Below are 23567 nucleotides of genomic sequence, written 5' to 3'. Positions count from 1 at the left end.
TGTCCAACGGGACTGACAAGACAGATGCCAGGAAAATGGGATGCTGTGATCACAGACTGTCTCCGAGCATCACGTCCCTCATCTCCCACTGGCCCCGCAGCCCCATCTGCAGCCACAGCCATCGCTCCACAGCCCGGCTCTGGAGGGAGCATGGAGGAGAGAGCAGGGAAGGAATCACTTGCCAACACGGGAGAATCCCTGGGCAAACCAGCCCTGCCCAGCCCTGTGGCTACCTAGTTCCTCCACCCTTCCCAAAGCAGGGTGATAAAACCCTTCCCAGCTCATCCCAACGGACACCGGCTGCATGTTGCTCCGGTTTTATTTCCCAACAGAGGAATTGCACACAGGGATCCCCTGGCACGCATAGCACCAAGGTGGGCAGCACCCTGGAGTGGCAGCTTTGGTGGAGGGACAGGAGGGCAGTGGTGATGGAGAGGCTGCCCCCAGGCTTGCATAATCACCCAGAGATTTATTTTTTTCCCAAGGTTTCACTGCTGGAGAGCAGCTCTGAGCTGTCACAGCTTGCTGGTGCCTGGCACATGTGGTGCACCATGCGCGGTGTCAGGCACAGACTGTGCCCGGTGTGAGAACAACATCCATGGTGGGGGGGGACAAGGGGCGCGGTGGAACGGGGGCAGAGGAGACCGGGAGGGGATGGAGATGGATTATCCCCAGGGTAGTGGCTGCCTGGATCCAGCTAGGCCAGTGCTGTGTGCTTCCAGCATCAGTTGGAAAGAGCCACCAGCTTAAGAAGCTCCATCTACCTGGAAAAGGTTGGGGCTGGTTGGGGAAACCCTGCCCACGCTGGAGCCCGTGGGGCCAGGGGAGCCCCCAGAGCATCTCCCAGAGGGGTCAGCACAGTGTGTGCTGTGAAGCCCCTCTTGGATGAGACTGCAGGGGGAAATTCTGGCCCTCTGCCCCTCTTGGCCTTTCCCAGGCTCTGGCAATGCCAGCCAAGGCTGCAGCACCAGCACGTAGCCACCTGGCTGGCCCAGATCCTGGTCAGTGTGTGAGCCCAGACCTGCATCCCGCAGCAGTACCAAGATGCTCTCCAGCACAGTGCACCCCATGGACCCCCTGTCACTAGGATCCCCTGGGAGCTCAGGGTGGGGGGGTCCTCAAAGCTGGCCCCACCGAGGTCCCTACCTGCGCCTGCTCCTGTTTGCTCCTCAGCTCGAAGGTGTCATCAGCACTGGACCAGCCCCAAAACTTCTTTATCCTGCAAAGGAGGAGAGGGAGCTGCCAGCCCTGCTCCCGCCATGGCGCAGCTCAGCCAGGAGTCCCTGTCCCCCGACCCTATCCCAGTCAGGGACGTTACCTGGGCCATAGCTTGACAGCCAGGAGTGCCAGGGAAGCCACACAGATCACGGCCATGAGCAGCCCGGCCAGGACGGTGAAGGCCAGGAGGTGGGTGAGAGCTGTGGGCAGAGGGGAGCCAGGGCAGATCCCTGCCAGTGCTGGGGCTGCCGACTCGGCAAGACTGGAGTGGGCTCAGGGACCCCTGCGGGGTGGGAGGTGACCTCCCTCGGCCCTTCTTCCCGTGGCCCTGGTATGGGGACAGTGTGCGTGGGACTCCCCCAAAGCCTTAGTATGCCCCATGAGGGGTGAAGGGGACCCTGGGGAGGTGGCTGTGACAGCTGGACACTCCTTGGCACCACTGTCGGGTCACCAGGGTTGGGGACAGCCAGTCAGTGGGTCGAGGACACAGCATGGGGGGGTCACAGGGTGGCACAGTGCTACACTGGGACACTTGCTGCCCCTGCCCGCATCACTGTCCCCTCCACCAAGGGGTCAGGCAGGCTGGTGTGCTGCTCCCTGCCAGCACCTGGGGACAGGCAGGGGCTGGACAGGCCAGGGGGAGTCACCCAGCACAACAACAAGCAGCAGCAACATGATTTGCTGTTTGTTGAACCCAGGCCAATTCCTCCTCCACTTTTTTGATCATTCTGCAGCATTCAATTCAATTTTCTGCTTCTGTGAGCTTTTTTAGCCCTTTCATGAAAACCAGCCTTCAGCCCCAACCTGGGTTGCTACAGAAAAGCTCCTTGAAAGGAAATTGCCAATTCTCACAGTAAACTCCTCCCTGTTTTCCCTTTCACCTAAGTACTCAGGGCCGATTCAACCCACTTCTGCTCCCCCACTGCTCCAAAACTATCTTTCTGTCACAAAATTCCCCGCTCCCTGCAGACACCACACACGGTCCAGCCCCACTCACTGTGCACGTTGAAGTAGGCACTGGCCGTGGCGTTGCCCAGGGGGTGTCCGGCCATGCAGGTGTACTCCCCTGAGTCCTGCGGCCCCACAGCCCCCAGTTCCACCCGGAGGCTGTTGTGGGAGGGGATGCTGCGGACCCCTGGTGTGGTGGCGGGGGCCAGGCTGGAGGCCAGGAGGTGGCCATGGTGGTACAGGGCGATGGTGGAAGCCGGGTGGCTGTCAGCTGTGCACAGCACGATGCCTACCCGCCCGCTGCGGTTCTCCAGGAAGGTGCTGATTGACACGTCCCGGGGGGGGTCTGGTGGGGGGAGATGAGGCTGGCAGTGGGCCATGGTGGGGTCTCCCTGCCACACTGGCCTAGACACTCGCCAAGGGCTGCTTAATGCATCCCTCCTCCAGTCTGGAGCAGCTCCAGTCCCCCCAGCCCAGGGCTGGTGGTGCCCCCCCAAGCTGGAGAGTCCTCCCCAGCCTGGAGCATGCTGGTTCCAAATCTGACTTTTGAGGGGGATCTGCAGCCACTGCTAGGTAAAACCCCGATGTTCTCTTCCCCGGGTACAAAGGGAGAGGAGCAGGGCAGGGAGTGGAGGAAGAAGAGGAGGAAGGCGCCCTGGTCACAGCAGAACCGTGCAGACAGGACACATGTGATGCTGGGCTGGATGCACCCAGCGTGCACACTCACAGAGCACATGGAGGCTGAGTGGGGCCGAGGTGGCACTGCCCCGCATCCCACTTGCCCGGCAGTGGTAGGTGCCGGTGTCGGCGCTGGAGACGTGGGTGAGTACGAGGGAGCCGTCCGGTCCCTCCTGCAGCCACCGGCTGTTCTTGTACCAGGTGTAATTGGCCTCTTCGCCTACCCAAGGGGTGGCCGAGCAGGTCATGGTGGCTGTGGTGCCTTCGGGGACTTCTGGCGAAGGCTCAACTGTGACTGTGACCCCTGAGGAGGATGGAGGAATCAGGGGGTTCCTGGGTTTGCACAGGACACCACCATCCCCAGACACCCCCCACGAGCGACACTCCCATGGGAGGGCACACCAGGACCCCCCCATGGGTCTTGCTGTGGCTCAGGGCTCCCCTCACCTCCCACATCCAGGAGCAGGGACGAGGACGCGGTGCCATAGCTGTTGTTGGCCGAGCAGATGTAGAGCCCTGCGTCCTGCAGCTCCAGCCCCGCCATGCCCATCCGCAGGGAGTTGGGGGCTGCCTGGACGGTGAAGCGTGGGTCGGCCGGGCTGTGGGTGGAAGCCAGGGGCGCGTGGCCGGGACCCCGGTACAGGGCGATGTCAGAAGGTGGGAAGCTGTCGACGGTGCAGAGCAGGACAGCCTGACGCCCTCCCCGGGGGTCCACCAAGGAGATGAAGGATGGCTCCTGGGGTGCATCTACAACGATAAGGACAGCGTTTCCCCCCCCCCTCCCCAAGCAGCTCTGCTGGCAGGGGACCAGCCCGGGGGGGGGGGGGGGGCGGGGGCTGACAGCTTTGCTGCTGGCTGAAGCGGGGCGGGAGGAAAGGCATGAGATGCCAAGTTTGGAAGCACCTAGACCCCCCACCCCGGGGGCCAGGGGCTGGGCTGCCCAGCCGGCCTGTCGCGGGATGTCACCAGGTGGCGACATAGACCATCCTCCAACCGCAGCATCCCTCCCGAGCTGCCCTGGGCCCCCTTTGCTGGCAGAGCCCCGCAGTGTGCATGAGTGCGTGTGTCCCCATGCAGCCCCTCCTCACTCACACAGCACCCTGAGGGCGGCGGGGGGGGCCCTGCGGCCACGCAGCCCCCTCCCCACTTGGCAGGCATAGGCACCGGCATCCGTGCGCCGGGCAGCGTGGAGGGCGAGGGAGGCGTCGAGCCCCTCCGCCAGCCACCGCCCGTTCTTGTACCAGGAGTAGATGGTGCCTGGGCGGGTGTCTGCATCCCGGCATGTCAGCATCACATCGGTCCCCTCGGGCACCTCGGCAGAGGGTCGCACCACCACCCTGATGGCTGGGGAGAGGAGAGCGGAGCTGGCCTTTACTGACATGAGGGGTTTGCCTTCCTCGGCTGTGGCTGGGGAAAAGCTTTTCCCAGCTCTGAAGCCACTGTCCCCGCCCAGCGGGGTGCGTGCATGCGTGACCACTCAAGCTGTAGCAGAACCTCCCTGCCCCTCCACCAGCCCTGCATCACTCCCCATGACAACACTTACTTCAGTTGTACCTCTCAGTGCCCACACCAACCCGCTCAGGGGGTCCCCAGCCCCCTCGTCCCTGCCCACCCCCCCACCCCACCTCACCCCACATGAAGACGGACTCACCCTGCACACGGAGGGGCAGAGACACGTAGGCGCTGCCGAGGGGGCTGCGTGCCTGGCACTCATACTCTCCCTCATCCTCTGCAGAAGCCTCCCGGAGCTCCAGCCTCAGCGTGTTGGGAGCCAGGGAGATGCGGCTGCTCTGCCTGGGGTGGTCACCTCCCATGGGGGGGCTGGAGGCCACCAGCTTCCCCTCCTTGAGCAAGGTGATCTTGGACAGGGGGTTGCTCTCCACCACGCAGAGGAGGATGACTGCTGTCCCATTGCCACTCTCCGTGAAGGCCTTCATCTGCAGGTTCCTGGGGGGGTCTATGGGAAGGGAAGTGGGGTGGGAGAGAGGTGGATGGTAGGATAAGCAGCATCTCAGCGAGTTGGAGCATCCCCAGCCTGCGATGCTCAAGTTGGGCTGGCTGCTTTCGTGGTCTTGGCTGGGCTGTGAGCTGACACAGTGATGCTCTGCTGCCAGCAATGTGGGACCTACTCTGGCAGCACTGCCTCTTTCCTCAGCATCCATGGTCCCCTTGAACCAAACTGACACTCAAAGCATGGCACAGACTCATTTGCTGAGCTAATTTCCAACCTGCAGCTCCAGCCATGCCGGCTGGGAGTAGGAGTATGGCACAGCACATGTCCCGGCCCAGCTCAGTGCTCCACTTGCATCCCGGTCTCAATCAAAAATATTTTTTGCACGTCAGTGCATGGCAAACCTCATCAGCAAGGCTGGTGCAAAGGCAGCATGGCTGTGGGTGCAGCTCGGGCCCATAATGCCAAGATATTTTTAGCATCCGGCATTCCCCATCCAAAATCAGGAGGAGGGAGAGAAGCAATGAATTTGTTGCCAGGGTCTCAGGCTCTCTGGAAGTCATTTCCAGGAGTGCTCCTCACTCACTCACTCCTCACAGCAGCTTTATAAGTTAAAGCCGTCTTTTTCTAATAAAAAGGGGGAAAAAATCTTACATTCTGACTTGCAACTACATTTTTTTGGCACGTCTTTTTTTAAACAAAGTCTGGTTTTCATTTTCCAAATCAGGGAGAAAAAAAAAATAATCCTGCAACGTTTCCTGAAAGCCAAAGATTTTTCTGTTTCGGTTTGGTACAAAGCACAAGGACAAACTTGGGGCGCTTGGAGAAGCTTCACCAAAATCTTCTGCAGATGATGTGGGGCTCTTGGCCATGTCTGCTTGCCAGGGGTCTAACACAGGGCTGGGGTGTAAAGCTCGGCTGAGTTATCACCTGGGGCAAAGGCTAATTTTCATTGACACCCCCCCAAACTAAGCCAGGCCTTGCTACCTCCCACCCGCCCCACAGCCCAGCAGAGCTCCCAGCCACAGGGACTGGCCAAGGGGCCAGTGACCCCACGAGGGACCTCCCTGCGGCGTGGCGGAGACCCTGCCCCAGGTGGGTGCGAGGGACCTCTCCCCGCTGCGTGAAGCCCCCTGTCCATGGGGACTCACAGAGGACGTTGAGGGTGGTGGGCACAGAGCTGCGGGTCCGCACTGGGGTCCGCACCGTGCAGTGGTAGGAGGCAGCGTCGGAGGCCGAGACGCTGGGGAAGGCGAAGACTGGGGCCGAGCCGCTGCTGAAATAGACCTGGTTCTTGTACCAGGCATAGCTCAGCACTTCCCCACCACTGCTCGCAACTGCACAGGTCAGGTTGACGGCGCTGCCTTCCTGCACGTCTGGGGAGGGGGAGATCCAGAGCCTGGCAGCTGCGGTGGAAGGGGGAGCAGGTGATGCTGAGGCTGAGCGGGGTGGGCTGAAGGTGATGGAGGGTCGGCAGGACAGGAGGGTGGTGGGCTGTGTGGTGGGAGAGCTGGTCCTGTCCAGGACTTCTGCCTGGGGGTCTTTTCCCATTATTCCAGACGAGAAGCGATAAAGATGCTGCAGCCCCCATCCCTATTAACCCACACCCCCGCGGCAGCCACAGGACAGCCTGGGGTGATGCCAGCTGTGTGATCAGCATCAGCAAGTGGATACAGCAAAGCCAGCATCACTTTTGCATCACCTCCAAGAGGAGCTGCAATTCCTTCGTGTCTGTGGCTCTGCATGCAGCTCACCGGGAACACCCCTGGCACAGCCCTCCCTTCCCACAAACACACATCTTCCTCCGTTTCTTCTCTGCTCCTGTGCTGTCCCTTCTATTCCAGCTTCTCTCTGCCCTCCCTTTCCCACGAGCATCCTCCAGTAGAGCCTGCCTTCTCCTCTTTGCCATATCCCTGCTCCATCACTGCCTGTCACTGCTCACACCGCTCGATCGAGTCGCGGTCCCCGAGGCAGCGCCAACCCTGCACTCACTGCTTGCCGTGAAGTTCACCGTTGTGCTGGCGTTGCCATAGCTGTTGCTGGCGGAGCACACGTATTCCCCCTCATCCTCCAGCAGCACGGGGCTGATGCTGACCCGCAGCTTGTTGAAGGCCAAGGTGGCGCTGAGCCGTGGCAGGGCAGTGCGCTGGGGCAGTGCTGTAGAGGCCACCAGTGCCTGGTCCTTGAAGAGAGCCAGCTCTGCCGGCGGGCTGCTGTCCACCGTGCACTGCAGCACAGCCCGCTGCCCCTCGGGGGTCTCCAGGAAGGAGGTCAGCACCGGCACCCGCGGGGGATCTGCCCAGGCCACACATTACACAGAGGGTGAGCAAACCCCGCGTCTGCACCCAGACCCCCCCAAGGCTGGGGTCCCCCCTCCCTTCCCCCCCAGGTCCTGGGTGGCATCACCTTTCCCCAGCCCCTTGGATACCCTGAGATGTTTGCCGTGGCTCCTGGCAACTTGCAGCTGGCACCAGGGCAGCAGCAGCCCACACTTGCACCAAAAGCATAAGCCACACTTCCTCTTTCCAGGATTTTCCCCTCCATCCCAGACAGACGACATTTCTCCTAACTGAAGTCTTTTAAAATTTAGATAATTTCAGGTCTATTGAAACATGTTTTTTTAACAGAACTGAAATATTTGCTGTTGTGTATTTCCCTCTGTTGATGCGAGGCGGTGGGTGGCCCAGATGTGAGGCAGCCACGCCGCTCCTCATCGGACAGTTCACCTTGAGAGGGGACACGTTCGACTGGTTTTAATTCAGACCAGGGGTTTATGGAGGAGATATACCCCCATAAACTTTCCACTTTCAACGCTTTCTGGGCATGGGACACGCAGCATTTGGGAACAGAGACAGCAGTGAGGGCTGTGCAAGGCACCTGCTATGTGCCAGCCATAGCTCAGTGTGGCTGAACAGCCTTGCTCAGCTTCCTGCCCCCAGCACCATCCCAGCCCGGCGCTATCCCATCCCTGGCACCATCCCACTCCAGAACTATCCCACCCCACTGATTCCACTCCGCACCAGCACCATCACACCCTGGCACCATCCCATCCTGGCACCATCCTATCCCTGGCACCATCTCACCCTGGCACCATCCCACCCTGGCCATTCCATCCCAGCACCATCCCATCCCTGGCACCATCCCATCCCTGGCACCATCCCACACTAGCACCATCTCACACCAGCACCATCTTACCCTGGCACCATCCCATCCCTGCCATCAGTACTATCCTACTTCAGCACCATCCTACCCTGGCACCATCCCACCCACCCTAGCACTATCCCACCCTCAGCACCCCACTCCCCCTGTCTCGATCCCCAGCAGGGTCCCACTCACAGGAGATGCGCAGGGCAACAGCCGGGGAGATGCTGGTCCCCGAGGGGCTGCGGGCTCGGCAGTGGTAGGAGCCGGCAGCCGTGCTGGCGATGTGGGGCAGTGCAAGGAAGTTGTCAGGGGTCTCCTGGAGCCGTTCACTGTTCCTGTACCAGGTGTAGATGGTGTCATCTGGTGGCTCTCCCACTACCTGGCACGTCAGGGAGATGTCGTCTCCTTCCTGCGCCTCTGCTGACGGTGAGATGAGGACTCGGGCAGCTGGTACAGGGAGAGATGCCAAGAGCAGCTCAGAGGGCACCACAGCAGTTTGGCACTGCCGGCCCCTGTGCGGCCGTGACACAGTGTGGGACAAACCAAAACCCTCCTCGCTTCCTTAGCACGCATCGTAGCGCTGCACGTTTTGGTGTTCTTGTTCTGAGCAGGGCAGCTGTGCAGCCCTGGTGTTAGATATCTGCGCTGAAGAAAATGTGTTGCTCCCCGTCCCCATTAGCTGACACCCCCCCACCAACTCCATCACTGCTGGTACCCAGGGCTGAGGTAGGTGTTTGAATAAAGGTGGCTGTGTGTGTGTGTGTGGGGGGGTGAGCTGGCACCTCTGAAGTAGCAGCCGGAGCCTGGGTGGGATCCTGGGAGCAGAAAACCCCACGTGGACACCTCCACAGAGACACATTTGGATCAATCAGTCTGAGAGCCAGGTCCCAACCCAAAAAATTGATTCCGTTCAAGATTCCTGTTACTGACACACACATCACATACACACACCCCGGCAGATAACGTGGGTGCTGCCTCGCTCCAGGGTCTGGGTGCCGGTTAGGTGCCGATGACCACCCGCAACCCTTGGGACAGACCACCGGGTCCCAGCTCACCACACCCAAGCCCCTGCACAGGGACCCCCCCCAGCAGGGACAGGGACACCTAACCTCCACTGAGCTGCGGTGGGGGCAGCTCGATACACCGCATCACCAAGCAGCAGGTGCCGGTCAGTGCCCTGCGCTGGCTCCTGCCTGACGTGGGGTAGCGCAAAGCGATGTCCCCGCTGCATCCAGGGGATGCATCACACCCTGCCACCATCACTTGCTGGTTCTGCGGCGCCTGTCCATAGCCTGCAATGCTCAGTGACATTTCCCTGCCCCGCTGTCACCACAGGACGGCTCGGGAGTGTGCGCTCACCCCGTCAGCAGGAACCAGGCGGAAAAGGTCACATCTCATGTCAGAGCCCTCCCAGCCTCCTGCTCGGTGCCACCTCAGTGCTGCCCCCGCTACTGGCGACGCTTGGCACATGGTGCCGCACGCGGCACTCACTCTGCACGTGGAAGTACAGGTGTTGGGCCACGGTGCCATGCGCGTTGGTGGCGGTGCAGCGGTAGCTGCCTTCGTCGGCTGGTGTCACCTCCCGCAGCTCCACCCGGAGGGTGTTGGGGGCTGCCAAGATGCCCACTCGTGGGCTGCTCCCCGCGGTGCTGGTGGCCACCAGCTCCTCGCCACGGTGCAGGGCCAGCCAGGCGGGAGGGTTGCTTGCCACGGAGCAGTGGAAGATGGCCAGGTGGCCTCTCTGCGTCTCCAGGAAGGCACTCAGGTGGGGGTCCCGGGGAGCATCTGTGCAGGCAGAGGCAGGTGGCTGAGCAGCGATTGCTCACCAATACGAGAGCTCCTGGTTAGCGGCAGCTGCTTGGGGCCCCTGAGGAGTGGGGGGAGAGCTGCATCGCCTTCCAGAGGGGAAGGGGAAGGGGAAGGGGAAGGGGAAGGGGAAGGGGAAGGGGAACGGGAATGGGAATGGGAAAGGGAAGGGATAGGGGAAGAGAAATGGGAGGGGAAAGAGAAAGGGAAAGGGAAAGGGAAAGGGAAAGGGAAAGGGAAAGGGGAGGGGAAAGGGAAAGGGAAAGGGAAAGGGAAAGGGAAAGGGAAAGGGAAAGGGAAAGGAGAAGGGAAAGGGAAAGGGAAAGGGAAAGGGAAAGGGAAAGGGAAAGGGAAAGGGAAAGGGAAAGGGAAAGGGAAAGGGAAAGGAGAAGGGAAAGGGAAAGGGAAAGGGGAGGGGAAAGGGAAAGGGAAAGGGAAGGGGAAAGGGAAAGGGGAGCGGAAAGGGGAAGGGGAAGGAAGAAGGGCCCTGCAAGCATTACACCTGCAGGATCACAAGCCTGCACACGCATTAAGTGCACACTTGCACAATAGGGAGGTAAACACGCTGCAGGTGATGGCAGGGGGGGGTGGATGCTCACGGGAGGAAGCCCCAGGACATATACATGTGCTCAAAGTTCCACATGTGCACCTAAATCAGCTCTGCCCAGAGCCCGGGCACAGCTCCATGTGTGTGAACACAGCTGGGCATGCTTGCACGGAGATGAGCTACAAATTCCATATGACAACAAACTGAGCATCCCCCAGCAGCCTGTACGTACACAGCACATCCAGGGAGATGGTGGGAGAGCTCCGGCTGCCGCCGTCGGTGGTGGCTTTGCAGCGGTACAGACCGGCATCTGTGCTGGCCACTTGCCGAAACACCAGGGAGGCAGCCAGGCCCTCGGCAAGCCACTGCTCATTTCGGTACCAGGTGATGTTGGGCTGAGCCAGGGAGCCGCTGCTCAGCTGACAGGTTAGGTTGGCGGCCTGGCCTTCCAGCACGTGGGGGGATGGAGCCACTGCGATGTTGGCAGCTACGGGCAGGGGCAGGGGACAAACAGGCATCAGCTCAGCTGGGATGACCAGCACTGCCTCGGCAGTGCCAGGGTGAACATCCACTCCAGGGCTGGCCAGCTAGCGAGTGACTGTGCAGCTATTCCAGAAGGTAAATGCCGGCTAATCCTGCTGCACTCTGAGCTGGATCAGCTCCCTGTGGGAGCTGGGCATGAGCCACCCAGGGCCTCACCAGCCCAGGGGGGATGTACCAGCAGGAGGGAGCCCGTGGGAACTCCCTCAGCAGGGATTTTGCTCAGCATCCGCAGCCACACACAGGCATGGAATCCCTGCCAGGAGCTGGAACCCTCACTACAGCCACAGGGGAGCCCACCAGACCCACCAGGAGCCCATCAGACCCACCAGGAGCCCACCAAACCCACAAGGAGAGGCTGGAGGGGCCAGAGGGGCTGGCACAGCACCCTCTGATAACAACCCCCACTTTAACCCTGCTCACTCGAGCACCTCATGACTTGCGCACAGCAGCTCTGTTGAGACAGAAGCTGTTTTGATACCCTGGATTTCACGGGCACGTGGCCTTTTTCTGCTCGTTCTGTCCATCACCCTTGATCTCCTGAGCTTGCCTCCTTCCCTGGCATTCGCTTCCCCCCTCCCCTCTCCGAGGCTTTTCCCAGACGCTGTGGGGGTGTGTGGCAGCCGGCTGTACCCTGCCCACCGCCCCTTCCCCACACTCACTCTCAGCCCTGAAGTCTATGGCTGCGCTGGCGTTGCCCTGCGGGTTCCCAGCCCAGCACACGTAAGTCCCCTCATCCTCCAGCACCACCTCCCGCATCTCCACCTTCAGACTGTTGTAGGAAAAAGTGGCATGGACCCTGGGGTTGGGGGCTGTGGGACAGCCCCATGTGCAGGCTACCACTTCTTCTCCTCTCCATAGGGTCAGGTTGGACTCTGGGTCACTCTCAACGGTGCACTGGATGACGCCCAGGCGCCCACTCTGGGTCTCCAGGAAGGAGCTCATCGCTGGTTGCCTTGGTGGGACTGCAGGGTTCAAAAACCTCTAGTGAGAATATTATGGATCCCTGAGGTTGGGAGAACCCCAAGAACCTGAGGGATTGCTGTTTTTCAGGGCCACCGGAGCAGCCCTGGTTGGCACATCTGGTTGACACCCCAGGGTCCCACATCTGCCAGCTTATAAGGGACCTGCATGTCCCAGGCACCTCTGTTGGCACCTCTGCTGTCACCTGGCTTGAGCTCAGGGTCTGAGTGTCCAACCCTGGACAGACCTGCAGAGACCCCTGTGATCTGGGCACCTGGGGACCAGGTGTGATCCACATGTCCTACCATGGTTACAGAAAAAGGCCATTTTGTCAGGACTGAAACTTTCTAATTATGTTTTTTTCTGGTTTGGTACCAGAGAAGATTTTTATTTTATAGCACAGAAAGTATTTGAAAGGCAAAGTCCAACCGGAATATATTTTTCACAGGGATCATTTATCATTCTGAACAAATGAATCTAATTTCATGGGACATTTTAAAACTCTTTGGTTCCTGGGAATTTTAGGATTCTCCAAATATCTCCTCCCCCAAATTCACAGATTTATCTGCAAAAGGGAATTTTCCACCCTCTCCACATTCCTGCCCAAGAGCTGCTTGGCTGTGCTTGGCAGTGATGGGGGAAACCTCGTGGTGGGAAGAGCAGAGGGGCTTCCCAGCAGGGCTACCCAACCCAGACCCCAGGACCTCCCTCAGAGCCTGGGTGTTAGCAGCAGGAGCCCCCCTGGCAGCACTTACAGAGTACACGGAGCGGGACAGCCACCGACGTGTCGCTGCCGTTGCTGCTGTGGACGCTGCACTGGAAAGCGCCCGCATCCTCACCGCGGATGGAAGGGAAGCGCAGTGTCGGGGCTGAGCTCTCCCGAAGCCACTTGCTGTTCCTGTACCAGGTGTAGAGGGTCTCCCCTGCCACGTCCCGAGCCCCCAGGCAGGTCAGGGTGACGGCTGCCCCTTCCCACACCTCTGATGAGGGCTGGATCAGGACTTCCATAGCTGAAGGAGAGTTGGGAGAGGGATGTCAAGGAAGGAGGGAAACCTCTGCTGCAAACCTTTGCCCTTCCCCTGGCTCCATCTCCCAAAGCCCCATGCTCAGCTTCCCTCCAAGGCAGGACTTGAGCTGCCCCTTCCCTCATAGGGCCCCATGGCATCGGTGGCTGCGTCTTTGGCGGGTGACGTTCTCTTGGGGACACTGGACATCAGCTGGGATGTCTCCAGCTGAGCTGATCCCCCAGCACTCTGCCACCAGCAGAGACAAAAGGGGCCTTTTAGAGCTGGATGACTGCTCCCAGGACAGGCTGGGTCCCCTCTGCCACTGGCCGGTGACCGGCTGGACTGGAGGCATCTTGGCCAGCTTGAAATGGACCCCAACTTTACTGCCGTGGCACCCAAACTCAGGATTATTTTCTCTGAAATTGGACCCTGAGGTCAATTTTGGTTTCTTTTGACATCCTAAAGGAGGTTGCCCTTGGACAGGGTTTTGGGGGGCTTTTCGCTCCTCCTGCTGCCTCTCACCCCAAACCATGGCTGAGGGAGCCACAGAGTGCAGAGGTGTCGGAGATGGAGCAGGAGGAGCTGGTCCCCGCTGCATGCCCAGGTGCTGTGCGCCGCCAGGGGCTTGCAGGCACAGGGAAGAAAGCTTGGACAAACTTTGCTACTAATTTTGCAGCATTTTGAAAACGAAACTGGGGAGAGCCTCCAGCTCTTTGAGCAGCTTCAACACCCCAAGGTGGGGAAGGGCTGTGTGGAGGCCACCACCACATTGTCCCCAGGATGCCGGTGTGCCACAGGGGTCCCTCCAGCCCACAGGGCTTTGTGAATCCCCCCCCCCAGCCCTGCAGAAACCTCCCCCACAACCCTGGGGGTTCATGGACACCCAAGACCCAGGGCTGGGAGCTTGACAGTCCCCTCACACCGGGACTCACCGCGGGCGACAAAGAGCTTGGTGGTGCTGGTGCTGCCGTAGGCGTTGCTGGCCATGCAGCGGTACTCCCCGCTGTCCTGGGGTCCTGTACCCCGGATCTCCAGCCGCAGGGCGTTGCGGGATGTGGTGACACCTAGCCGCTGGCGCGGGGCTGCCTGTGACCCACTGGCTGCCAGCAAGGTGCCATCGCGGTAAAGGTCTATGGTGGCTGGGGGGTGGCTGTCCACAGTGCAGCTGACGATGGCCAGCCTGCCACCCTGGGTCTCCTGGAAGAGCGTGATGGTGGGGGTCCGGGGGGGGTCTGCGAGAGGAGAGAGGATGCTGCAGCTCAGGAGGTGCCGGTGCTGCGGCCACTACCTGCACGTGGGGCACGTCCAGCCCCGACCCGCGCCGCTGCCCCTCTGAGCTGCTTTCCCCTTTACATAAGCGGGTTATATTTACTCACGGAAATGTCAAAGCCAAACCCAAGGCTATTTTATTTTCCCCCTGACTTGCAAAAGCTTCTGAGCTGTTATTATCATAGCTGGCTCCTCGGTTAGTAACCTCCCAGGAGTTTCTGGTGTGTAACAGATTAGTGGAGGCGTGGGAGATGCTGCGATGAGCAGACGGGTCCCTGCTGCAGCAAACACCGCTTAATAGTACCTTCAAATGCGGCTCACAACCAAAAATTGTTGCATTTATAGCAACTTCTACCCAGGAGGGCTGAAACCTCCCTTTCAGCAGGACCCAAGGCATTTGGAGCAGAGCCTTTGTTTAAACGCAGGGGTTTGCACGGCCCCTGGCACAAAGGGACCCTCACCTGGCTGGGACCCATCTAGGAGTCCGTGGGCACTCACATGTCACGCTCAGACTGACGGCCTGGGACGTGTCGCTGCCCCGATCATTGGTCACCTTGCAGGAGTAATAGCCGGCATCGCTGGCGGCCACGTGGTGGAAGAGCAGGGTGTGCGCCGTGCCCTCCTTGAGCCAAGCGCTGTTCTTGTACCAGGTGTAGTTGAGGTCCTGGCCCTCCCTGCCAGGGACGTTGCAGGACAAGGTGGTGGGTGTCCCCTCCTGCACCTCAGCTGCTGGGCTCACCGAGATCTCTGCGGCTGATGGAGATGGGAGCGCATTCAGGGGGGTCTTGGCAGCAGGAGAGCAGGCCCCCACCTCACTCTGCCCAGGGCAGAGTCTGGGGACAGGCAGGAGCCCCTCTGCCCCCCAGGGATGACAATTGAGGCAGGAGGCGTTTGGGTTTGTCCCCTGCCACCAGCACCTTGCCAGCTGGGGCTCAAATTCCAGCTTTAATGCAAAGCCCCAGGGGCAAAACTCATGGTGGGTGCTGCAGCATGGCTCACCTTTCAGGGTGGGCTCTGGGGGGAGCACCCAGCCGGGGGGAGATGCTCCCTGTGGGACTCTGACACGGGCAGACTCCTGGGGCTCATCTCTACCACAGTGTCTGGTGGAGGACCCTGGGCCCCCCTCCCTGCAGACCACCTTGATTCTGAATCCCCACGAGCTCTGACCAGCAGCAGCAGTGAAGCCTCACAGCTGGCTTTGCTCTCTGGGCTTGCTGGAAATCCCTCCCTGCCCTGTTTTTGGGGCTCGCCAAAGCCCTGTGCCATGAGGGATAAAGAATGCAGGCATGGCATGAGGGAGGCACCACACCCCTCCATCCCCAGCTCCTGGACCTCCAGCTGGTACCAGCCCCTGCCCACACCAGTCCAGACTCGCCGGGTAAACTCGCTCCCAGTGCCACGGCCCCCCTCCAGCAATGCCCCAGCCTCTGGCAAGCTCCCCTGGCACTTACAGAAGATGTAGAGCACCACGGCAGGTGCTGCGCCAGCCCCAACGTCGTTCTTGGTTTCACAGTGGTACTGTCCGTAGTCCTCGCGGCGAACCCCTCGAAGGGTCAGGATCTGCTCGCTGCCCACAGCCACTCTGTCCTTGTACCAGTGGTATGCCGAGACACGGGGGTAGCTGCTGCTCACCTCGCATGTGAGGGACACCGTGTCGCCCACACGGATGTTCTGCGTGGAGGGGCTGACTGACACCTGGGTGTCCTTAGGGGCATCTGCAGGGAGGACAGACGGGCATGGTGAGGCTGGGCAGGACCCATGGGATGCTGCTGAAACGCATCCTGCTGCTTATATGTGAGGGTCTGGTGTGGGGAAAAGGGGAGCTGGAAAGGGGGGCAGAGCTGCCCACCAGCAGTGAAGTGGTGTGGGCACAGCTGTGGCACCAGGATGTGCCATGGAGCTGGAACCTGGCACTTCAGCAGTGCTTACAGGACTGATCACCAGCTCCAGCCATGGAGAGCTGTGGGGGAACAGGAAAGGGAGGGAGAAGCAGGACGAAACTCTCCTCTGGCCTTTTGCAAGGAGCCCCGGGAAGGAGGCAAGGGAGGAGGCACGGTGGGTGGCAGGAGGAGGACCTGGGTGGTGTGGCCGCGGCAGAGGTGCCCCCATCCCCGTACTGTGCTCAGCCAGCCCCTGTGCAGAGCCACCCCACGTACGTCTCACCCGCAGGACGACCTCACTGGTTGCCTTCTTGGAGCCATAAGAAACTTCGCAGAGCAGCTTTTTGGAGTGGTCCTTCCAGGAGAAGGAGGTGGTGAGAGTCAGGTGGTGGCTGACCCCATTCGTGTCCAGCTGGACCCAGCCAGACACCACCGAGACCTGGGGGTCGTAGCCCTCCCAGCGCAGGGCAGTGTCACTCAGTGGGCAGAAGTAGGGTGTGGAGCACTGCAAGGTGGATGTTTGCCCCTCGGTTTGCTCCTCACTGGCAGCAATGCTTGGGCGATCAAGGTCATCTGGAGATGGAGAGCAGAGGGGTAGAGAGCAGAGGGTGGGAGGTCGGTGTGAGGACAGGCAGGCAGGGAGCTGGCAGAGGGGAGGTGTCTCACCACTATACCCACCCAAAACACTCAGCATCACATCCCTCTCCGCTGACCACCGGTCACCGTTGATGATCTCAAAGCGGAACCTGTAGGGCCCATGGTCCTCCAGCGTCAGTCTCTGCAGCAGCAGGGTGCAGTTGCGAGCAGCGGGGTCCCCCAGGAGCTGGGCACGGTCCCTGAAGCCAGCATCCACCTCCTGGGCTGCCGAGTGGTACACCAACGTCTTTTGGTTATCATAATCCTTGTACCAGATGGCCACGATGCCGTCGTCAGCTGCCATGTCGTCAGGGTAGCTCAGGGTGCAGGGGATCACCACACAGGAGCCCCTGATGCCCTGCAGGGACGTGGGGTAGGTGACCCCCCATGAGCCAAGGGCTGTGTTGGAAGGAGGCAGAGGGAAAAAGAGGGTCAGGGTGCCAGCCGGGCAGGGGCCTGCTGCCGTCTGCAGCCCCCCTGTGCCCCTCCTGGGACCCACCGGGCCACGTTGCATTGCCTGGGCTGCCTGAGCAGGCAGGTGGGAGAGGAGAATAGAAGTGTGAGATAAAACCCCCCAGGAGAAAATTTCAAGGTGGAGACAAGGAAAAGCTGGGTGATGCTTTTGGGCAGTGCAAGGAACCAGCTGGATTAGAAAAGCAAAGGCCAAAATAACTAGCAAAAAAGGAAAAATTGCCCTCCAAAAGCTTATTTTCTTAAACACACCCCAGCTCCTTGTCCTTCTTCTCATGCCCTGGCTGTTCCCCGCCACCCCATGCCCACCCCATCCTGGACCCCAGCCCCATCCATGGTGTCCATGGGTACCACGTGCCTGCCTGTCAGGAGGAGTGGGCACGGGCAGAGCTGCCACATGGCACAATGCGGCACATGCCAGCAAATCTCTCCAGAGCATCTGCTGTGCCACGGCCCATGGGAAAGCCAGGACCAGCCTCGGGGTGCCCAGAGCCTGTCCTGCCCACCCCTTGAGCATTGGGCAGGGCTGCTGGCAGGGCCAGGGCATCAGCACTTCAGCTCCCCTGTATCCTGGTGCAGAGCCAAGCCACCAGCCCCTGTGGGGGACCAGACTGTGCCGGCAGGGTGGGAGGCAGCAGATCTCTCGGTGACACCATACCTGGTGGGATGAAGCTGGCCAGGAGGATGAGCCACTGGGGCAGGCACATGGCAGCCCCCCGGGCACTGCTGGGAGTCCTGGGGAACAGAGGCAAGGCAGGCTCACACCGTGAGGGCGGGAGGTGGCCAGTCTCCGAGGTCGGCGTTTGGCAGAGGGGACTCTGACAACAAGAAGAGGTGGCCAGAGGTCTTGAAACACATTGTTCATCAACATGTTATTGATCTACATTATTGATAAATCCTGCTTGCAGCAACACTGGTAACACTCTGGTGTGCAGTGGTGACCAGTGGGGCCAGGGACCAGAGGGACGTGAGGGTCCCCTCAACCCCCTGAACTCCCATGGGAGTTAAGGAGCTAATCCGGGTTTATCAGTGAGGTGACAAGGTTTATGGAGCTTATTCCTGTGCTTGCTGCATCCGTGTGAGGCAGGGAGCAAATGAAGAATAATATTGACACGGAAAATGTACATGTGGCATGGGATGGGGTCATGCAAATGCCGGGTATGGGAGTCTGGGCTGAAAATAAGAATGAAGGCAAAGGCAAAGGAAAGCACCTGGAATTAATAGCAGAAAAACTTCCAAGGAAGGACCCTTGGGGAAATCTCCATTAAGCCAGAAATCCCAGTGATGGACTCATGACTGCCAGCCAGCCTCTGGAGGGTCTAAGCATCGGGCAGGGAGTACAGCCATGGGGTTGGGGGACAGAGGGACACAGGCGGGCTTGTGTTAAAGCTGTCCTCATGTCACAGCTCCGCCGCACACAGCATCCCGGCTGCTGAAATGCTGGGGACACCACGGTGCCAGTTCCCTGTGGGAGCAACCAGACGACTGGCTGCAGAGGGCTGAGGGTCCGGCCCTGCAGGTGGGACTGGTGCAAAAACACGGGTTTTTAGACTCCGCAGGTTTCGTTTCAGTAAGACCAGCTGTGGTGAGGGGGAGCACGGCCACGGCCCCAGACTGGCACAGCCCGTGCCCTCCCCTCCCCGCTGGGCTGTTGTACATTCAGGTGGGACAGTTTTAACTGGGATTTATCTATTTTTAATAGGATTATATAGTTTTTTGCAGCTCTAGACTGAAGAAAAATGACTTAATTATACTTAAATTTAAAAAAGCTATTCTGTGATAAATCAGATTTTTTTTTCTTTATTAGGGAAGTGAATTATTTGATTTAAATTTATATCTTTATCAAACATCTTAGCAATCTTTCCATACTGAACAAGGCAGCTCTTTACTCCCTGAGCCAACCTTTTCCTCCTTCAATGATTTGCGACTTTGCTAACACCTTTTCCCCCAGCATATGATTTGAATTTGCTTGCTGCTGATTTGGTTTAGGGAGGTATTTCAGACTCTAAAGCACTCATGAGACCTTTAGTTTTGCCTGGGATTTTTTCTGGCCAAACCGAAGCACCAAGCAGCAAATGAAATGGCCCCTGGGTGACCGTGCGCGTGGGGGTTACTACAGCCCTGGTCCCCCCGGCACTGCGGGGCTGGACGGCTGCCCAGGGTGGGGGAATAGAAATAGCAATGGGATCGGTGGGGGCCACCGGGCTCGGGGCGAAGGAGGAAGGAAGTGCTGGCTCAGCGCCTGGGTCTGTTCCCCAGTGCCCTGCTCATGCCGACACCGAGTTTTGTTTCTTCTGCCACACTTCTCCCAGTTTCAGTTTCTCAACCTTTGGTGCAGGATAGGGATCCCAACTCCCCACCACCCCACCACCCTGGGCTGCGGCTGGGGAACACAGCAGCCAGTGCTGGGCACTGCTGCTTGTTCACTCAAAAAAAAATTAAATTTTTATGAAGACTTCTTGACAAAAAGCATTTGTAATAGGCTCTGAGTGTGTGTGCATGTGCAGAATGCGGTGGTGGTCTGCGCAACCACATCGCACGCACCAGAGCAGAAGGTGTTGTGTGTTATCATCCAGCGCCAAGTAGGCAGGAATATTTAGATTTCAGGCACTGGAAAAAAGGGGGAAGAGGCAACTGCCCTTGTAATGGTCTCCTCTGCACCCACAGCCATGCTCAGCTGTGGGACGGCCAGAGAAATCCCTGTGAGGGCTCCTGTGCATGCCAGCAATTGCAAGGGAGTTCCCTAAATTCAAACTTTGGTAAAAATTGTTTGTTGGCACAGGAATGTGGCAAGCAAGGCTGAGCCCAAAGAGGGGAAACTTCTGGTGTTGGTCCCTTCAGCCTCCACCGTGCCCCAGTGCAGAGACAGCAACAGAGATGGGGACCATGGGACGCTCGGGCAGCGTGCCCCCAGGACAAGGGGTGGATATGAGCCCCCTGTGCCTGTGCTCCCACCCACTCCTTGGGGCTGGGGAGCCCACCTCCCCGCCGCCTGTCCTGTCCCTCTGCCCATGGGACCTGGGGAGGGCAGCGCTGGCAGTCGCAGCTTTGCCAGCCTCTGCTGCCCGGGGCCTTGCACCAAGCCCATGCCAAGGGGTGCAGGTCAGGTATGTCCCTGGCTCCAAACCCAGCCCCAAGCCTGGACCCAAGGCCTTGAGATATCTGGGCAACTTCCCCAGCCCCAGCAGAAGAGAGATGAAGCTCAACCCCACAGAGATGCTCTTGCCACTGGCTCTCTTCATCTCCGCCCGACAGCGAGGTGCCTGGGAGCAGCCCATGCCACCCTTGCACAGCATCATGCAGGTGCCTTGCCCCAGCCCCATGGGGTGAACACCAGGGCCAGGCTCTGCCCCAGGTGTCCCCATCCTGGCACCTGCCCGGTGAGCGGTGGTGTTACCTGGGAGTGCCAGTGCCGCTGGCGGTGCAGGGTCCTGAGCCGTGGCATGGGGAATGGCTCCTGCCCCTCGCTGCTCAGGGGCTGCTATTTATTTGGTGCGGGGGGTGAGTAGCCCAAAACGGCATCACTTCCCCGTTCAGGGGTTTGTCCCTGCTGCTGCTTTTGGGAAGTGGCTGACATCATCAGCTATTTCTTGCCTTTTACTAATTTGGGGCTGGTTTTGGGGCAGGGGCTGTGGCAGTCCCCACAGGAGGTTTTTGCAGCGTCCCAGGCTGAGGGACATTGGGAGGCTGCATTTCTTTGCACTACTGCAGCCTGAGCAGCATCACCTTCCTGGCCCCAGAGTCCCTTGGGGCATCCTTGGCCCTGTGCTGTGCCAAAGCCTCAGAGCAGGGTGATACCCCAGCCCCAGGGGCACCCACCCAGTGTGCCCAGTGGGTGTCCAGGTTTAGGGGCCTGCCAGGATCCCCCGATCAGGGCTGCTGAGCCTGCAACAGGGAGAGCCTATGCTGGTGGTGGAGATGACTGCAGGGACAGAGATGCGGCTGCAGCCAACGTGCCACCTGCCCAAGTCCTCCCTGGGCAACGTGTCACTCAGAGACTTGATTCTTGCTGTTAATTTGTGGGTTTTCACTGCAGAGTGCCAAAGCGAGAACTCTGCCAGAGGGACTCCAGCTCAGCATCAATGCTGCACCAAGACACACAGGGATGCAGAGGCTGCAGCTGCTGGACCAAGCCCAAGGGGTTTGCACTGAGGCTGGGGCACCATCCCCTTGGGTTTTCAGGAGAGGACTGCTGAGGGGCTAAGGGGAACCTGCACGAGCAGCAAGCAGGAGCAAATGACCCCAGCAGCATGGCTGCCCTGAGGCCGGCACTACAGCGTGACCTCCAGGCAGGGGCTGGGCTGAGCCTTGCTGGTTTGGGGCAGGACCCAGATCCAGCCTCTGCTGCAGGCACCTGCACCGAAGGGCCCCGGCAAGAGCAGTCTGAGCACTGGGTAAGGCTGGCACCCAGATGTGATGGCTCAGGGTCAATGCTCGACCTTGTGCAAGGGGACTGGGAGTGGGGGAAACTGCCCTCCAGGACCTCATGCTGCTTGTGCAGTGCCCCACCATCCCCCTGCAGCCACTCTGTGCCGTGCCAGGCTTGACTCAGCTGGCTTGGGTGCTGAGCCAGCAGGGCAGGAGGGGCAGCTCCCTCCAGCCTCAGCGAGCCCCTCAGGCTGTGCCAACTGCCGCCAAGCAGCACTGCTGGAAAACTGGTCCCAGACCCCGCTGGTGAGCAGGGAGCTGGATGCTGGCACAGGGAGGCTGTGCCGAATCTGCAGATGGTGTGGGGGCAACATGCATTGACCCCTTGGTTTGGGAAGCTACCGAGCTGTTTCCTGACACAGCACTGAGTGAGGAAACCCTGACTTAGGCAAGTGTGGCCATATGGCATCTGGGCTCAGGCTGGCTGATGCCAGGGCTTCTGCAAAGAGCCAGAGTGGCCATCTGGCCCTGAGGCAGAAAAGCCTGAGGCATCTCGACCCAGCTTCAGCCCTTGTTCTGCATCAGCTTCCTGAGCCTCCACTTCCCTTTCGGTCCTTCACATTGCTTTTGCCAGAGCAGATGCCCTCACACAGCACAGTGCTGGGTGCTGCCATCTCCACTCGAGGTTTGGGTGCTGTAGGGCCTGGATGTGACCCTTTGCTCTGCATCCCTGGTGCAAACACACCCCCATGGTGGGCAGCAACGTGATCCAGAAGATGCAAGGTCCAGGCTAGAGCAGCCAGCCCAGCTCCATAACATGGCAAGCCCTGCCCAAGCAGAGCCTGCTCCTGCCAGGATGGAGGGTGTTTCTCCATCAGGGGTCTTGGGAAGGATGGAGTCAGGTCAGGCTTGCAAGCAAAGCCAGGGAGCTCTCCTCCAGCATGGTGCACAGACCCAGTCCAGGCTTGCTGGTGCCCAAGACGATGGATTATGTCGAGTCCCTTTCAAAGAGCCATTGGAAACCTGCACCCATCTCCCGATCAGCCACAAAACCTCGTCCCACCCTCTGGACATGTCCTCAAGGCCAACAGTCCACCTTGCCCCAGCTCCCCAAGCCCTGCAGAAGCTCAGGAGCCCGGCAGACATGTTTGAAGTGAGGCATTAGCTCCCATGCCTGTTCAGCATCCCCACCCGCCCGCAGTTTGCACCCTGCCTGCCCCCAGCCAGCCAAGCTGCAGGGACCCACGAGCTTCCTCAAAGCGGTGAGGCGGGCAGCAGCGGAGCTCACTGTCCCGGCTGGATCAGCTGCTCACAGGGTGCCAGGCACGAAGAGGCTGCCTGCTCCATGGCCCTCTGCCCCCAGCCTCCGTGTGGGCAGCATCCAGGGCAGAGCCCCATCCGGTTCCTCTTTCCAGGTCCCAAGACATGTTCCCCCGGGGTGGTGGCCATCTGCAAAAGGGAACCTTCAGGGGAAGCAGAAGCAAATGAAGAAAATCAGGGAAATCAGTGAAAGTGCAATGTGCCACCAAAGCTCATGCCCTGATCTCAGGGAGGGAGGGGTGGCCGTCGCTGCAGCTGGGGGGCAAGCATCATCGTCCTGGGGGCAAAGCTCTCCCCGCCTTGCCCCGTGGGGTTGCCCCCCACCCGTGACGCCTGGTGGCGTGGCTCTGAGCCCCACTCGTGTCCAGCTGCGCTGGTGGAGGGGCAGGAGCCAGGACCAGGAGGAGATGTGGGAGGCAGCTCGCTCCTTGCCCGAAGGAATGTGGGCTGGCCGGCATACCAGAGTGATAAGGGGCTGCCTGGGGGCATCCCAAGAATGTGAGGTGTGGGCTCTCGGGAGGGAGAGGAGGGAAAACACCCATGGGAAGACTGAGCATAAATCAGCCATCCCACCCCAGGGACACCCTCTCCCACCGCAGTCCCCGCTGGCTGAGGGCACCCCAAAGCCAGCTCCGCAGCGGGAATGGGGGGCAAAGCCCTGCTCCCCCCCTGCGAAATTGGTCTGGTTTGGATTTGTGGCAGTGGGATGCTGCTGGGAGAGGGAAGAAGCGGGAGAGGAGGCAGTGACGGAGGCTGGGGCCAGATCTCCCTGCGGCCCTCCCAGAGCCTCGCCCCGACCCTCCTGGGGTGAAAGGCTGTAA

General features: G+C 60.0%; 1 protein-coding gene across 3 annotated transcripts; it reads right to left on the bottom strand.

Annotated features, from left to right (window-relative positions):
• Positions 1-301: 301 nt before the first annotated feature.
• On the bottom strand, positions 302-23567 carry SIGLEC1 (sialic acid binding Ig like lectin 1). Of its 3 annotated transcripts, none has more exons than XM_080378016.1 (22): positions 20456-23565; positions 17717-17876; positions 16630-16986; positions 16228-16524; positions 15523-15786; positions 14570-14824; positions 13735-14034; positions 12551-12805; positions 11495-11797; positions 10525-10779; positions 9431-9724; positions 8132-8386; positions 6788-7090; positions 5947-6201; positions 4496-4801; positions 3937-4188; positions 3292-3591; positions 2894-3148; positions 2216-2512; positions 1319-1418; positions 1135-1219; positions 302-754 (listed from the first exon to the last, which is right to left on the bottom strand). In XM_080378016.1, the coding sequence occupies exons 1-22, from the start codon at positions 20501-20503 to the stop codon at positions 725-727; spliced, it is 5226 nt and encodes a 1741-aa protein (XP_080234142.1). In that variant the 5' UTR covers positions 20504-23565; the 3' UTR covers positions 302-724. The 3 variants fall into 3 exon arrangements, with proteins under 3 accessions (XP_080234142.1, XP_080234143.1, XP_080234144.1); XM_080378017.1 differs by having other exon boundaries at positions 302-764; positions 1147-1219; positions 20456-23564; XM_080378018.1 differs by lacking the exon at positions 302-754 and having other exon boundaries at positions 1145-1219; positions 1319-1546; positions 20456-23567.

The sequence above is a fragment of the Falco punctatus genome (assembly GCF_963210335.1).
Source record: "Falco punctatus genome assembly, chromosome: 1".
Taxonomy (NCBI): domain Eukaryota; kingdom Metazoa; phylum Chordata; class Aves; order Falconiformes; family Falconidae; genus Falco; species Falco punctatus.
Note: the sequence above shows the minus strand (reverse complement) of the source record. Positions and strands in the feature narration are given on the sequence as shown.

What these genes read in the sequence shown, in the direction of transcription:
- SIGLEC1 (XM_080378016.1), bottom strand. Translation starts at nt 20,503, where the DNA reads ATGCCACGGCTCAGGACCCTGCACCGCCAGCGGCACTGGCACTCCCAG. An exon ending in CCTGTACTTCCACGTGCAGA is followed by an intron (nt 8,387 to 9,430) that starts GTGAGTGCCGCG and finishes TCCCTGTACCAG; the next exon opens with CTGCCCGAGTCCTCATCTCA. An exon ending in CACCACCCTCAACGTCCTCT is followed by an intron (nt 4,802 to 5,946) that starts GTGAGTCCCCAT and finishes CCCTTCCCATAG; the next exon opens with ACCCCCCCAGGAACCTGCAG.